This window comes from Bacillus rossius, chromosome 1, assembly GCF_032445375.1.
Source record: "Bacillus rossius redtenbacheri isolate Brsri chromosome 1, Brsri_v3, whole genome shotgun sequence".
Taxonomy (NCBI): domain Eukaryota; kingdom Metazoa; phylum Arthropoda; class Insecta; order Phasmatodea; family Bacillidae; genus Bacillus; species Bacillus rossius.
In genome coordinates this window covers 289,825,592-289,841,857 of record NC_086330.1, presented here as the reverse complement: position 1 = coordinate 289,841,857, position 16,266 = coordinate 289,825,592, and the positions used below count along the sequence as shown (strand labels likewise).

General features: G+C 38.1%; 1 protein-coding gene across 3 annotated transcripts in view; it reads right to left on the bottom strand.

Annotated features, from left to right (window-relative positions):
* Window positions 1–16,266, bottom strand: part of LOC134527719 (uncharacterized) — a 260,507-nt gene that overhangs the window by 18,518 nt on the left and 225,723 nt on the right. For all 3 annotated transcript variants that reach the window (XM_063360633.1, XM_063360632.1, XM_063360634.1), the window contains 2 exons: window positions 1,976–2,177; window positions 1,316–1,449 (listed from right to left, as the gene is read on the bottom strand). In XM_063360633.1, coding sequence (XP_063216703.1) covers window positions 1,316–1,449; window positions 1,976–2,177 — 336 coding nt within the window. The remainder of the gene's footprint in view (window positions 1–1,315; window positions 1,450–1,975; window positions 2,178–16,266) is intronic.

Sequence of the window (16,266 nt, the reverse complement as noted above, 5' to 3'; positions counted from 1 at the left end):
TTAATTCCTCGAACCTGTTACTTTTATGTTAAATTGATGTTATATTTAATTTTTTTGCATCATCCTAAATCGTACCAAGGACCTTAGTCGATCTAATTAATCAGTATATAGATCGGAAATTTATTTAATGATTTCTGAACTTTTTCCCGGATCTCTAGCATTAAAATTATACATTTCCAATATGGTGGTCTTGATGTCTGATAGGATGTCGGCCGTAGAGGATTTAGAGTCTCTTTACGAATGTTGAACATGGTTTATTTAAATTATTTTTTTTACATAAGATTAAACATTATTGCAACGATCGGGTATCGAACCGAGGACGGGAATCGATCGAATCAATATGTAAATTAATGAGTGATTTATTTAATGAATTTTGGAACTTTTCCCGAATTTCTAGCTAAATAATTACGGATTTTCAAGATGGCGGCCAAATGACAAGATGGCGGGTGTCACAGTAATAAATTATTACTGCACTCTAGTGGGTAAGAATTAAACTAGCATGGTGCTAGCGCACTCTAGCCGACGATACAATGATGTTGGCTTCCAGCATCGAAGACAAGATGGCGGACATGACGTCATACTACCTGATGGTATATGTGCATTGGTAAAAGTGGTGGGGGTCAGTCTGCCAGCAGCCACCTAGGGGGAAGGATCTGTCGTCATTTTTAATTTTTTTTTGCACCCACCGGGTTCGAACCGCGGACTCCGAGCTCCGTGTCGTAAATGTTTGTTTTTTAAATATTTTTTATTAAAATTTTATTATTTGAATTTTTTTATAAGTTTTAAAAAAAATTCATTAAAATCAGATAATAAATTTAAAGATGGCGACCGTAACTAAAATTGCAACGGTGGCGACATAATCCAAGATGGCGGTCATGGTATCCTTATTCCTAGAAATGGCTTAACTGAGGCTTGAGTTAAGGATGCTTAAGCCAGTTTTAGGAATTTTCAGCCGCTGGGATTTTTAAGGACTAAAAACGGGAATTTTTCCCTCGAAACGGGAAATTTTTCCCTCGAAAAGAGAAATTTTTAATTTGTGGAATTTTTTGAAATTTTTTGGCGGAACTTTTTTCCACAGAAATGGAAATTTTGGCGATTTTTGAGGAATTTTGGGGCAAATTTTGCCCAATTTTGGCGGATTTTGAGGATCAAATTCAAGGTCAAAGGTCAAGGTCACAACCATCCAAGATGGCCGCCGTGACGTCACAATCCAAGATGGCGGACACCGACACCACCACCACCGCCTGAGGCCTGTTTCCGGACCGTCATTCACATACTACTTATGACTATAAAGGAAAATTGAAATGCATCTAACCTTGCCCAAAATTTTTCGTTCACTTTCATCTTCATCCAGTTCTTCTTTGTGTCTGTTGAACACTCTGTTGTAGAGGAGCAAAGACCCACTGGAAATCAAAACGTGTTTCTCGACATACTCAATGGGCTTCATCGCTGTAACAAATACAAACATGAATTAAAAATTAACACAGTTCAAAAACAGTACGTGTGTTTACAGTTAGAATTTTATACATGCAGTTTTATTAGTTTGTGTTACATATGTTATTGATGATAGAACATAACAATGGTTTTCTGTGCTATCCAATATTATGAGAGGTACAAAGCTACGAGTGTTCTGAAGTGCATAACTTTGATGGTAGAAGTCCATTTGTAACTTATTTACGATGTGTCCTGGGGACATTTCACCAGAATGAGTGATTTACATTGCCTTTTTTAAAGCAGCAAGCACCAGTTAGAAAAATAAATTGTGTCTGCCATTGCAACACAGAAGCAGTTGCTCAAAAGCAAATGTACAGTGTGCTGTGACTTTTATGACAACACTGGGTCAGTTGCACACCATCATGAGACACATCTCGACAGTTCTATTGGTAAATAAGATGTCCGAAATTCCCTCCAATAATTATCTACTGCGCAGCTTGCACGCAGTCGACTGCATACTTGGCTCACGAAGGGAACCTACTCTCGAGGGCACGGCTGTCCATGGGCAGCTCGAAGCGCGCGCTCTGCCGCGAGAAGTTGCGTGGCACGCCCAGCAGGAGCTCAGAGTGGCCGCCGGCCGACGACGCGCCCAGCTCCTTCTTCAGCTGCCGCATCTCCTCGCTGGGTGCGGCCTTGCGCCGGCCCGATGCCATCCTCAGCGCCTCCTTCAGGACGAGGTGCTTCTGCGCAGACCGAGGAAACCTGCGTGTCCCGTCAGCCCGTACCAGTGGAGGCACCACGCAGTGTGTCGGAGTCATTCAGAACTGTTTCCTTGAGTTTTAGTTAGATTTTGAAGAAGTCTACCTTGCGCAGTAGTGACAACAGTTACTTTGTTTGTCGTTTCACTGTCCCTAAATTGCAAAACCAACCTCAAATATAAAAATTATATATGTATTTCAAACTTATTTTATGAAGAAAATTACTACCGTTATTACTGTCAGATTTTTACATAAAATATAATGGTGGTAAATCTTGGCCGAGTTCGATAATAAGCCAAATTGAAACAAAAAAATAAAATTTTATGTATTAAAAAAAAGAAGATAAAAAATCACCATAACTCTCTAAATATAAAAATATATTGCAGCAATTAAGTAATTTCGAAATTTCTAATATTAGTAGTATATAATAGGGGCTCCTGAAACAGGATTCAGGATGTGGTTGTGGTGTCGGCGTTCGCCATCTTGGATTGTGACGTCACGGCGGCCATTTTTGACTCAAAATTCCTCCAAATTGACTCAAAATGACTCAAAATTTCCCGTTTTCCAGGGGAAAATACCAGTTTCGAGGGAAAAATAGCATTTCGAAAAACCACAAAAGTCGTTTTCCTTAAAAACCACGAAATGTCCATATGTAGGCTTAAGCATCCATGTCTACAGCCTACGATAAGCCTCTGACGTCATCATGGATAATGACGTCACAGTTGCAGTTCCCGTTACGCCTGCCATCTTGAAAAACAGCAATTTTTTTTTGTTAGAAAATCGGATTTTTTTTTTAAATCAAAAAAAATTTAAGTAATCGAATTAAATAAAAATCTAAAAACCACTGTTGCAGTTATCGTTACGTTCGCCATCTTGGATTATATAAATGTTGCATATTTCGTTACACCCGCCATCTTGGTTGAGTACCATGTCATTCTTACACTTTACGTTACGACCGACATATTGGATCCTATTAACGTTGCAATTATCGTTATGGTCGCCATCTTGAAATTTAGATGTCATCTTGGAAATCCGTAATTTTTGTTAGAAAATCGGGAAAAATTCCAAAATTCATTAAAAAATTAACTTAATAGAATACTGATTGATTATATAGATTCTCGTCCTTGGTTCGAAACCGGTAAGGGAAAAAAACAAAAAAAAAACATCAGATCCTTCCCCCACAGAAGCCACCTACAGACTGACCTGCCACCAATATCAAGGTATATATTTTCAGCTGGTATGACGTCATGTCCGCCATCTTGTCTTCGTCCACTGGACCCGTCATCTTGTTTTCGTCTGCTAGAGTGTTCTGGCGACAATTTGATATAATTTTCTGATCTCCATACCTTTAACCTAGACTGTTGGCATTGAACTTTGTCATTGACCTTGAACTTTGACCCTGACATTGAACTTTGACCTTGACCTTGAAATTTGACCTTGACCTTGATCTTTGACTTTGACCCCCATCATAGATCCGTCATTTTTTGTTCAGTACATGCTACCAGGAGCTACCACATGCTAGTGGTCATTGCTACCATCTTGTTTTCGTCTGCTGGAGGTCACCATCTTGTGTGTACTCGTCTTACCATCATGCTAGTTTTATTCCAACCTGCTACAGTGCAGTAATCATTTATTATAACTGAGGTGCCCACCATCTTGAAATTTGACCACCATCTTGAAATCATGTAATTATTTAGCTAGAAATGCGGGAAAAATTCCAAATTGTCTCCGTAAAAATCAATTATTAATTTACAAATTGAATGGTTGGATTCCTGTCCACGGTTAGATTCTTGACCAGTGACAGTTGTAACTAATTATTTAATAAATTTGAGATTCTGTTTTCCATTACCTTTCGCGGAGTTTATTAATCATTCACTCTACGAAAAACAACTCAAGTCAATATACCTAACCAACGAATTAATACACTGCCGATTAGCCTATTATAAAAGTCTAATTTTTCAATAATATGAATAACATATAAACCGTTCATGTACAAAGCCACACATATAGACCAATTGTCCTCAGTCAATGAGACAGAGTCATGTCATTATCAGACGTATAGGCTAGTCATTTCAGGACCGCATGACCTTCGTCGTTAGCTAATTATATTCAATTAATCTATCGTGATATTTTTATACATTATAAAGGACCAAGTGACCTTGAAAAATATTTTAGTAACACCAAGAGGTTTTAAACTAGTAAATATTCAAACACTACATTTTGTACTACGCTTATTAACAAAAAGGAAGCGCCGACAACGAAAAGGCAGCACCGCCAACAAAAAGGTAGCTCATTTGGAAGCGCCGACAACGATAAGGCAGCACCAACAACAAAAATACAGCTCATTTGGAAGCACCGACAACGAAAAGGCAGCACCGACAACAAAAATACAGCTCATTTGGAAGCACCGACAACGTAAAGGCAGCACCGCCAACGAAAAGGCAGCTCATTGGGAAGCGCCGATAAAGAAAAGGCAGCACCGCCAACGAAAAGGCAGCACCGCCAACGAACAGGCAGCACCGCCAACGAACAGGCAGCACCGCCAACGAAAAGGCAGCACATTTGGAAGCATCGACAACGAAAAGGCGACATCATCATCGAAAAGGCAGCACATTTGTCATTGACTCCAATATTCATTAGCTGCATGAATTCGCTCGCTCCAATATTCATTGGCTCCAATATTCATTGGCTTTAATATTCATTGGCTCCAATATTCATTGGCTCCAATATTCATTGGCTCCAATATTCATTGACTCCAATATGCATTGTCTCCAATACTCATCGGCTCCAACATTCGTTTGCTCCAATAATAATTTACTCCAATATTCATTGGCTCCAATATTCATTGGCTCCAATATTCATTGGCTCCAATATTCATTGGCTCCAATATTCATCGTCTCCAATATTCATTGGCTTCAATTGCTCCAAATGCTCCAATATTCATTGGCTCTAATATTCATTGGCTCCATTAATTCGCTCGCTCCAATATTCATTGGCTCCAATATTAATCGTCTCCTATATTCATGGGCTCCAATATTCATTCACTCCAATATTCATTGGCTCCAATATTCATTGGCTCCAATATTCATTAGCTACAATATTCATTGGCTACAATATTCATTGTCTCCAATATTCATTGGCTTCAATATTAATTGTCTCCAATATTCATTGGCTCCAATATTAATTGTCTCCAATATTCATTGGCTCCAATATCAATTGGCTCCAATTGCTCCAAATGCTCCAACAGGCTCCAAAAGGCTCCACCAGTCTTTTGATTCCAACAGTCTTTTGGCTCCTATAGTCATTGGCTCCAATATTCATTGGCTCCATCAGTCATTGACACCAACAGTCTTTTGGTTCCAAAAGTCTTTTGACTCCAAATATATTTGGCTAGAATTCTTCGAGTCTAAGAGACTATGAGGCCACATGGCTACGAGTCTAAAATGATCTAGCTGGTTTCAAGTTATACATGGCTTGCGAGGCTACAGAGCTACGAAGCTTCTAGTACACAAGTTTACGTGACTGCGAGGATACAAGACTACAAGTCTGCATGAGTACTTGACTACAAAGCTACTCGTCTACAAGGCTCCTGTTGTCGCATCTGTCTTCAACGGAATTTTCTCTTTTCCTCCAACTGCTCCATCAGCATTATGTTATAAGTTACAAGGCTGCTTGCTTACGTAGCTTTAAGTCTACGAGGCTCCAATGCATCATGACTACGAGACTACGACCCACGAGGTTACGAGTCAATGCGATTGCGAGTCTTCAAGGTTACGTGATCGCGAGGCTATAGGACTACGAAGCTTCCAGAACGCATGGTAGCAAGACTGCGAGACTACAATTCTACGAGGTCCTAAGACATCATCTCTACGCGACTACGAGCCATGAGGTTACGAGACTACGTGACTACAAATCTTCAATTTTACGAGACTGCGAGGCTAAAGAGCTATGAAGCCTCCAGAAAACGAGTTTACGTGACTGCGTGAATACAGGAATACAAGTCTGCATGACTACTTGACTACGAAGCTACTCGTCTACAAGGCTCCAATTGTCACATCTGTCTACGTCGGAATTTTCTCTTTTGCACCATCTGCACCATCAGCATTATTTTATAAGATTATAAGGCTACTTGCTTACTTAGCTTCAAGTCTACGAGGCTCCAATGTATCATGACTACGAGACTACGAACCATGAGGTTACGAGACTATGCGATTGCAAGTCTTCAAGGTTACGTGATCGCGAGGCTATAGGACTACGAAGCTTCCAGAACGCATGGTTACGAGACTGCTTGTCTAATTGGACGCGCGGCTACGAAACTTCATGTCTCTAACTGACTACAATAGCACTATTCAGTGGTAAGAGTTAATTTATCTCATGCAAAATAACCTGTTTAAAGTAGTGTCGATTATTGTCATCAGATGACATCACGTGTGGCTTGCAGGTAAATAATATTTATTTCTTTTATGCGGGATGCGGGATGCTCACTATCGATCGCAATAGAACGATGGCTTTGCTAGACTCCAAGGAAAAGGAAGTTTGTTCTTCCAGTCAGTGTTTCACAGATTTCTCAAAGCATATTATTAATTTGACTGAGTAATGATATTTTTTTTTAAATTCCACCTGATAAAAATATTACAAGTTTTGATTTAGTAGCAGAAATTATCGAATTAATTGTAACTCTAAATAAAATGCCATGTCTCATTAGACATAAAAATCCACGCAGAGAGCGGTTTCTCAGAATAGTCAGAAGCACTTGAAGAAACCACAGGAATGATCGCAAGAACACGGGAAAAATTATCAAAATATTGACAAGAATAATCAGGAGCACACGGAGAAAGCAACCATAATATCGGCAAGAATAATCAGGAGCTCACGGAGAAAACCATCATAATATTGGCAAGAATAATCAGGACCTCACGGAGATAACCACCATAATTATAACCAGATTAATCAGAAGCACTCGGAGGAAATGGCCACACGTTTTCTTTGATATCATAAAACAAAATAAAAATAAAAATAAATTAATTAAAAATTTAAAATTTTTTTTTACAAAAAATACATAAATAGATTCTGCTAGCTTGTAAACTTATCATTGTTGAGCAAAAATAGAGTTCTAGTAAAAGCCAGAATTTTATGTATGTATGTATTTTATGTATACTGTTGGAGCCAATAAATACTGGAGCGAATGAATATTGGAGCCCATGAATATAGGAGACGATTAATATTGGAGCCAATGAATATTGGAGAGAGCGAATTAATGGAGCCAATGAATATTGGAGCCAATGAATATTGGAACATTTGGAGCAATTGAAGCCAATGGATATTGAAGCCAATTAATATTGGAGCTAATGAATATTGGATCCAATGAATATTGGAGCCAATGAATATTGGAGCCGACGAATATTGGAGCCGATGAGTATTGGAGACAATGCATATTGGAGCCAATGAATATTGGAGAGAGCGAATTCATGGAGCCAATGATATTGAAGCCAATGAATATTGGAGTCAATGATTATTGGAGCCAATAAATATTGGAGCCGATGAGTATTGGAGACAATGCATATTGGAGTCAATGAATATTGGAGCCAATGAATATTGGAGCGAGCGAATTCATGGAGACAATGAATATTGCAGACAATGAATATTGGAGCCAATGAATATTGGAGTCAATGACAAATGAGCTGCCTTTTCGATGATGATGTTGCCTTTTCGTTGTCGATGCTTCCAAATGTGCCGCCTTTTCGATGGCGGTGCTACCAAATGTGCTGTCTATTTGTTGGCGGTGCTGCCTTTTCGTTGTCGGCGCTTCCAAATGAGCTGCCTTTTCGTTGGCGGTGCTGCCTTTACGTTGTCGGTGCTTCCAAACGAGCTGTCTTTTTGTTGTCGGTGCTGCATTTTCGTTGTCGGTGCTTCAAAATGTGCTACCTTTTTGTTGGCGGTGCTGCCTTTTCGTTGTCGGCGCTTCCAAATGAGCTGCTTTTTCGTTGGCGGTGCTGCCTTTTCGTTGTCGGCGCTTCCAAATGAGCTGCTTTTTCGTTGGCGGTGCTGCCTTTACGTTGTCGCTGCTTCCAAATGAGCTGCATTTTTGTTGTCGGTGCTGCCTTTTCGTTGTCGGTGCTTCCTTTTTGTTGATTGCGCGTAGTACAAAATGTAGTGATTGAATATTTATTAGTTTAAAACCTTTTGCAGTTACTAAAATATATTTTTCAAGGTCACTTGGTCCTTTAGAATGTATAAAAATGTCACGATGGGTTAACTGAATATAATTAGCTAACGACGAATGTCATGCGGTCCTGAAATGACTAGCCTATACGTCTGATAATGACATGACTCTGTCTTATGGACTGAAGACAATTGTTCTATATATGTGTGGCTTTGTACATGAACGGCTTATAGGTTATTCAGATTATTGAAAAATTAGACTTTTATAATAGGCTAATCGGCACTGTATTAATTCGTTGGTCAGGTATATTGACTTGAGTTGTTTTTCGTAGAGTGAATGATTAATAAACTCCGCGAAAGGTAATGGAAAACAGAATCTAAAATTTATTTAATGTATAGTTACAACTTTCACTGGTCAAGAATCTAACCGTGGACAGGAATCCATCCATTCAATTTGTAAATTAATAATTGATTTTTGCGGAGACAATTTGGAATTTTTCCCGCATTTCTAGCTAAATTATTACATGATTTCAAGATGGCTGTCAAATTTCAAGATGGTGGTCACCTCAGTAATAATACATGATTACTGCACTGTAGCAGGTTGGAATAAAACTAGCATGATGGTAAGACGAGTACACACAAGATGGTAACCTCCAGCAGACGAAAACAAGATGGTAGCAATGACCACTAGCATGTGGTAGCTCCTGGTAGCATGCACTGAACATAAAATTACGGATCCATGATGGGCGTCAAGGTCAAATTTCAAGGTCAATGTCAAATTTCAAGGTCAATGTCAAATTTCAAGGTCAAGGTCAAATTTCAAGGACAAGGTCAAATTTTAAGGCCAAGGTCAAATTTTAAGGTCAAGGTCAAAGCCCAAGATCAAGTTTCAAGTTCAAGGTCAATGTCAAAGTTCAAGGTCAAGTTTCAAGGTCAATGACAAAGTTCAATGCCAACAGTCGAGGTTAAAGGTATGGAGAACAGAAAATTATATCAACATGTCACCAGAACACTAACAGACGAAAACAAGATGACGGTCTCCAGTGGACGAAGACAAGATGGCGGACATGACGTCATACCAGCTGACGATGTATACCTTGGTATTGGTGGTAACGATATATACCTTGATATTGGTGGTAGGTCAGTCTGTAGGTGGCTTCTGTGGAGGAAGGATCTGATGTTTTTTTTTTATTTTTTTCCCTCACCGGTTTTTAACCAAGGATGGGAATCGATATAATCAATCAGAATTCTATTAAGTTATTTTTTTGATGAATTTTGGAATTTTTCCCGATTTTCTAACATAAAAAATACGGATTTCCAAGATGGCGTCTAAATTTCAAGATGGCGACCATAACGATAATTGCAACCTTAATAGGATCCAATATGTCGGTCGTAACGTAAAGTGTAAGAATGACATGGTACTCAACCAAGATGGTGGGTGTAACGAAATATGCAACTTTTATATAATCCAAGATGGCGAACGTAACTTAACTGCAACAGTGGTTTTTAAGATTTTTATTTAATTCGATTATTTAAATTTTTTTATGATTTAAAAAAAAATCCGATTTTCTAACAAAAAAATTGCGGATTTTCAAGATGGCAGGCGTAACGGAAACTGCAACGGTGACGTCATTATCCATGATGACGTCAGAGGCTTATCGTAGGCTGTAGACATGGATGCTTAAGCCTACATATGGACATTTCGTGGTTTTTAAGGCAAAACGACTTTTGTGGTTTTTCGAAATCCTAATTATCCCTCGAAACGGGAATTTTTACCTCGAAACGGGAATTTTTACCTCGAAAACGGGAAATTTTGAGTCACAAATGGCCGCCGTGACGTCACAATCCAAGATGGCGGACGCCGACACCACAACTACATCCTGAATCCTGTTTCAGGAGCCCCTATTATATACTACTAATATTGAATAAAAATTTTGTCAAAAATAACTTTTTCTTAGATATCTACTTAAATTAATAGTAACGATTAATTTTATGTTTGTTATAGGTATAAAGAGTTTGGTTGTTTTTGTTGAATTTAGCAATGAAATAATGTAGGCTAGTGTACGCTTGTTATGCTAGTAATGCTGACAAGGGCAGTTTTGCTCTTGATATGAATATTGTGCATCTAGTATGTTCTATGTTTCTAGTTGTGTGATGGAATAAGAATAATAGCAGTAAAAATGTCTGTGTGAACAAGTAACCTGATTGTACTTATTTATTTTAGTATCTCCAAAGGTTAAAGGCTCAGTCATGGTCTTGTTTACGGTTTAAAACAGGCAGGTAGAAAATCTTAAGGCCGATCCACACGCGTTTCCAGCAACTATTTACCTGCGCAGGTCACATCGTTGTAGACAAGACGTAGCGTGTAGACAGGATAACTGCGCAGTTTTGTGAACTGCGCGGAGACAGAACACGGAGAAGGAAAACTGTGGCCAAGAGCATTTATGACCACGCAGTTTAGTCGACCTGCACATACTTGTCGTAGCGTGTGGACACTTCCTCCGTTTTCTTCGTACACAGGGCTCAGTTCTCCCTCGGTATTTGTGCCGGAACAGTGTGACCGATTTGGACAGGGTTTAAGTGAATTTCAAACGGAGTTCATTGATCTGTACAAGTTCTTTCCGTGTTTGTGGCGGGTCAAATCAAAAGAATATAGCGAGAGGGACAAAAAGAGTCAAGTGTATGATGCATTTGTGCAAAACTGCAAAGAGGTTGACATCGCGGCCAACAGAGATATAATCACAAAAAAAGTAATCATTTGAGGTCGGTATACCGGAAAGAATTGGCTAAAGTAAGGAATTCTACACGTTCTGGGTCTGGGGCCGATGATGTTTACAATCAATCTTTATGGTACTTTGATTTGTTCGAGTTTTTGAGTGACCAAGAAACTCCGAGGGAGTCTACCAACACGATGGATAACGAATCAGTTACTCAACGGAAGGAGATGAAGATCAGGTAAGAAAATATTTGTACGTTACATTGTTATTATAACCAAAGTGATACAATAAAAGAATTGCACGCTGTAAGTAACGTGTAGTACTAAGAACTCATTTGTACGTAACAAAATAATTCTAGAGAAAAAATTTGCTCGGTAAAATCATTTAGTAGTACAGTTACTTTAATGAAAAAATTAAACTTAAGAAAAAAATGGTATATTTACCTAATATCACTTTGGTAAAAGAATACTTGGTGGCCATACTTAAATGAAAGACAATTTGTAAAGAAATAGTAATTATAAAAAAATTGTCTTGCAATGCGTGTGTCGGAATACTAAGTCCACATTTGTATAAGTACGAACAAACAACTTTAAAAGCACCTGAATTAACAATCGTATATATATATATATAAAGAAACATTATGTAATCCTTACGATTTCATTGGCAACCGTATTTCCAAGAACCACAATTAATTGGACTTATAAAAGACTCTTTAGGCGGAAAATGTAAAATTTGTATTAGTAAATATGTCAAAAAAAGCGAAACGTATTGATTTTAATAACCTATAGCATATAATAAATTATTAGCAAATTGTTCCATGATAAATGAGAAAATTTAAATTTGACCAATTGACATCATTGCATTACATAAATTTGTTATTCAATTATGGAAAAAACATTTTTACATTACTTGTGTGATGTGTACAATTATTACTGTTTTAATTTGTCAATACCTAACAATACCAACACCAAGTGACAGAACTTTAGCATGAGGTTAAATAACCTACAATGTGACAAACGTGTCTTGTCAAGGAACTGATCATGTATTATTGAAATAAAGTTTGAAATCATCTCTAACTCTTGTAGCACTGTGCAAAATGTTTTCTCTTGTTCCCCGTAGAAGATCACGCTTAACTTCAAGGTCATACCTGTCACCACCTCAAGGGAGCAGTCGTCGACATTTTCACGATCCAACGTTTCAGGAGGTGTGTAAGTTTGAGGACTCCGTCTACGTAGGAAATTGTGCAATGCACAACATGCCAGAACTACTGTATCAATGTTCTCCAACTTCAAATTTGTCGCTGTATGGAAAATGCTAAATCTTGATGCTAAGATTCCGAAATTATTTTCGACAACATGTCGAGCTCTGGACAAGCGATAATTAAATATTCTTCTTTCCTTATCCAGTGATTCCCTTCGGTATGGCTTCATAACGTCTCTGCGCATTGCAAACGCCTCATCGCCAATAAAAAAATATTCAAGAACTCCATTAGACATTGAAAATGGAACTCTCAGGTCATTGTTCACGAGTTTCTCAAAAAACTTTGTATTGTTCATGAGTCCGCCATCAGAGACTTTGCCGTTTGTGCCCACATCACTATACACAAACTCGCATTTGGCGTTTGCTATTGCCAAAAGAACTACACTGTTTGTTTTCTTGTAGTTAAAAAAGTATGATCCACTTCCCTTCGGTGGCATAATCCTGATGTGCTTACCATCTATGGCACCTAAGCAGTGAGGAATATGCCACTTTCTTTCGAATTCAGCTGCTATTTGCATCCAATCCTCTTCAGTTTTCGGAAACTGCAACAAATTATATGTAATCATGTAGCATTAAAATATTTCCAAACACAAGTTAATTAAAAAATATGTATCTGTTTCAGGTTGCAGACAACATAGATCAAAGTGGCATTAAAGCAGATGGCACAGAAACATCTGCAAGTACTGGTACACCCAATACATCATGAACCCTGGCTTCAGGTCATGGACGTGAATCAGTTTCCTGCAGAACCTCACGTTTGCAACGTTATCACAAGAAACATCTGCGTGCAGATAAAGAAAAGACAGATGAAGTTATAGCTTTGGTAGGGAAAAAATTAGAATCTTTAAAGGACGATGACTGTTTCGATACATTTGGCAAACATGTCGCCAACAAACTTCGAGCGCTCACAGGTCACCAGAACATGTTTGCACAAAAACTGATCGACGATGTATTATTTGAGGCAGAAATGGACTCATTGAGTAGGTACTTAAGTGTTGCCAATATGAGGCAGGTCCAAAATAATTTTGGCATGCTCGGTGGTCGTTATGAATGGCGTGAGACCATCCCACCACAACTCGCACACATTCCACCCTAACTATCACAGCAACAGAACACCTCAACACAACACACAGAAAATCAAAACATCCCACATCTACTTGCACAACAGAACAATTCACAGAATATGGAACAGCGAACTGGTCAACAGCAACACACACACGTGGATTACTTTCAAACATTTAAGGACAACCAAGAGTAATACTAGAACTCTGGCAATAAAACACTATACAGACTTAAGGGAAATAGTTTCGATTACATAACAGTTTAATACGTTCATGTATTAAGGAGGTTTGGTTTATTATTAATTCCCCTATTTGACATAATATGAAAGTGTTTATTTGTTATGTCCTATTTGTATGTTCCATGCTATCCAAATAATAAAATAATTACTTTCATTTATTACTTTTAAATAATCCATTCTGAGTACCTTGTTTATTGCTTTACAATTTTCTGGGATGATTTCACTCAGTACTTGCTTCGATATGATACTTGTAAATTCCAAGTCCTTGTAACTTCGGCCGGTTGCTAGGAATCTCAACGTAGCGGCAAGTCTCTCATGTGGTGAAATAGCTTTTCTCATACATGTGTTCTGTTTCATGATCTCCGGCGTTACTACTTTCAATAACATATTGTATGTTTCAACGTCCATTCTAAGATAACTTCGCCAGTCCTCAGGCTGACACAATTCACGAAGTAACTTCACTTGTGAAAACTAATTCTTTTAAGCAGCCACCGCCTGCATCAACGTGAACGTCGCGTGCGCTTGCAACGTTTCATTTGCCTTCCTTTTGCTATACACAGTGCAAACAAAATCACTTTCTCCATGGCGGAATTCTCGCAACTGATAGGATAAAACTTTGCTGCAAACTATGCAGTGTGGACACGGCTAAACTGCAACCTTTTGTTTGCACAGTTTTACCTGCACAGTCAAAACTGTGTACAAAACGTTGCGTGTGGACCGGCTGCAAAAGCACTACTTGATGGGTGATTACCAGAAAATAGTAACAGTAGACAGAACACAGCAAAACACGAAACCAGTGAATGTGGCGGACATCCTGTTTGTGTAGTTGCTCCCAACAATCCGTACAGTTGTATAAATATTTATGTCCTGAAGAATGGAGCATATATGCAATGGCGCAATGGGGGGGGGGGTGTGTAACCCCCCCCCCAGAGCCAAAATAATAATGGTAAAAAACTATTAATTCCGAGGAATCAGTACGTCTACAGTGCTAACAGACTACATTATTTAGAGTCATAAAATAAAAATCCAAGATGGCGGATATTCATCCACCTTAACAGAGTAGAGTTGCAGTCTTTGTGTAGCAAGTGTTTGCTAGTCGTAGTTAAATATATTGACAATAGATGGTGAGCGAATGCACTTGGCGTCGCTAGGACAGCTACGGATATGGTTCATTCTGTGAGCATCTTCTAACAAACTGTTATCTATCTGCAATCTCATATTACACCGATGGTTTTATCACTGTTATAATCATGGACAAGTTTTTAATAAAATCAAAAAAATGCAGAGAAGAAAACATTGATTCAGACGCAACAGCATCAGAAGCCAACCCTTTAGATATAGCGAGCAAGTACCTAGGCTACTGCTACTGCAGTTTTTATAAGTTGGTGTCAAATTATGGTTGAAGCTTAAGTTATAATGTTTTTAGATTGTAGCATTTGGTTACCGTAAATTTATTATTATAATTATTTTATTATATCTTCTCTCATGTGATAGTTTATTGTGTTATTTAAAACGAGACTCTAATTATCTTGTTAAAAATACTTTTCAATGTAAAATTAATCAGGTTAGTTATTGAACGCCCAATAGATAAGCCAAAGTTTTGTTATTGTAACCAAGTTAGGTTAGGACGCATATCCGTTTTATTTACTTTGTTTTCCTGTTTTTTATATTATTATAGCATCACATATTATTCTAAATTCCATCGCAAATAATTGTAAATAATATATTTAAGTTTTGCATAAAAATTAATATAATCTCAAACCCAGACTGCCGATGCGTGAGTTTTTGTTGTTGCTGGCGAACGCGGGGGTCGGAGATTAATAATATTGGGCGCGTTGTTCAAAATTACGTCAGGGAAAATGTTTGAAGTCCATCATAGATTAATTATTTTGAGGAAACACAATGGAAGTGGTTCAATTTAATGTTTTGATGTGACGTTTGAACTACGCTACAGGCTTGGAATATTGGTATTTTTCTTTGTTCATATGATCCTAGAAATGAACACATGGCTATGATATCTACAGCCAACATTGAACAGCAGAAAGATGTATCGAGTATCAGCTCCTTTCCACATGCTAGCACATCCAAGTTTTCGAACGAAAAAATGGACACTTCTCAACTGGGAATGTTATTTGCCCCATTTTCGAAGGATTTTGGACTAGCCATGAGCAAGCCTGTAAGTACTATTTTATTTTTTACATTTTTTCCGAGTATTTTTAATTGACATGAAATTATGTCCAAATATTTATATGTAATATTTCAGATGGATGATGCAACTAGGAAGGATCTATTAGAAAACCCATGGACACCAGACTTCAACTTCAAATTCAAACCATCAGGAAATCGCAATCTGAAATTCCAGCTGAAGTGGATGACAGAGGGAGATCGTTCGTCTACTCACCAGCACAGGATGGTGCATACTGTAAGTACTGCAGCTTATTTGCTACTACTGTAGGGAATCAGTCTTCATATGCAGGAAAATAAGTGAAAAAGCCATTCAGAGATTGGAAGGATGCAAAATCTGAATTTAACAAACATGCTAACACTCGGTATCATGCACAATGTATGGAAAGAGCTGCCAACTTTCTGGAAACTTAAACAGGTTTGAAAGAAAGTGTGGACATTAGTCTGGACA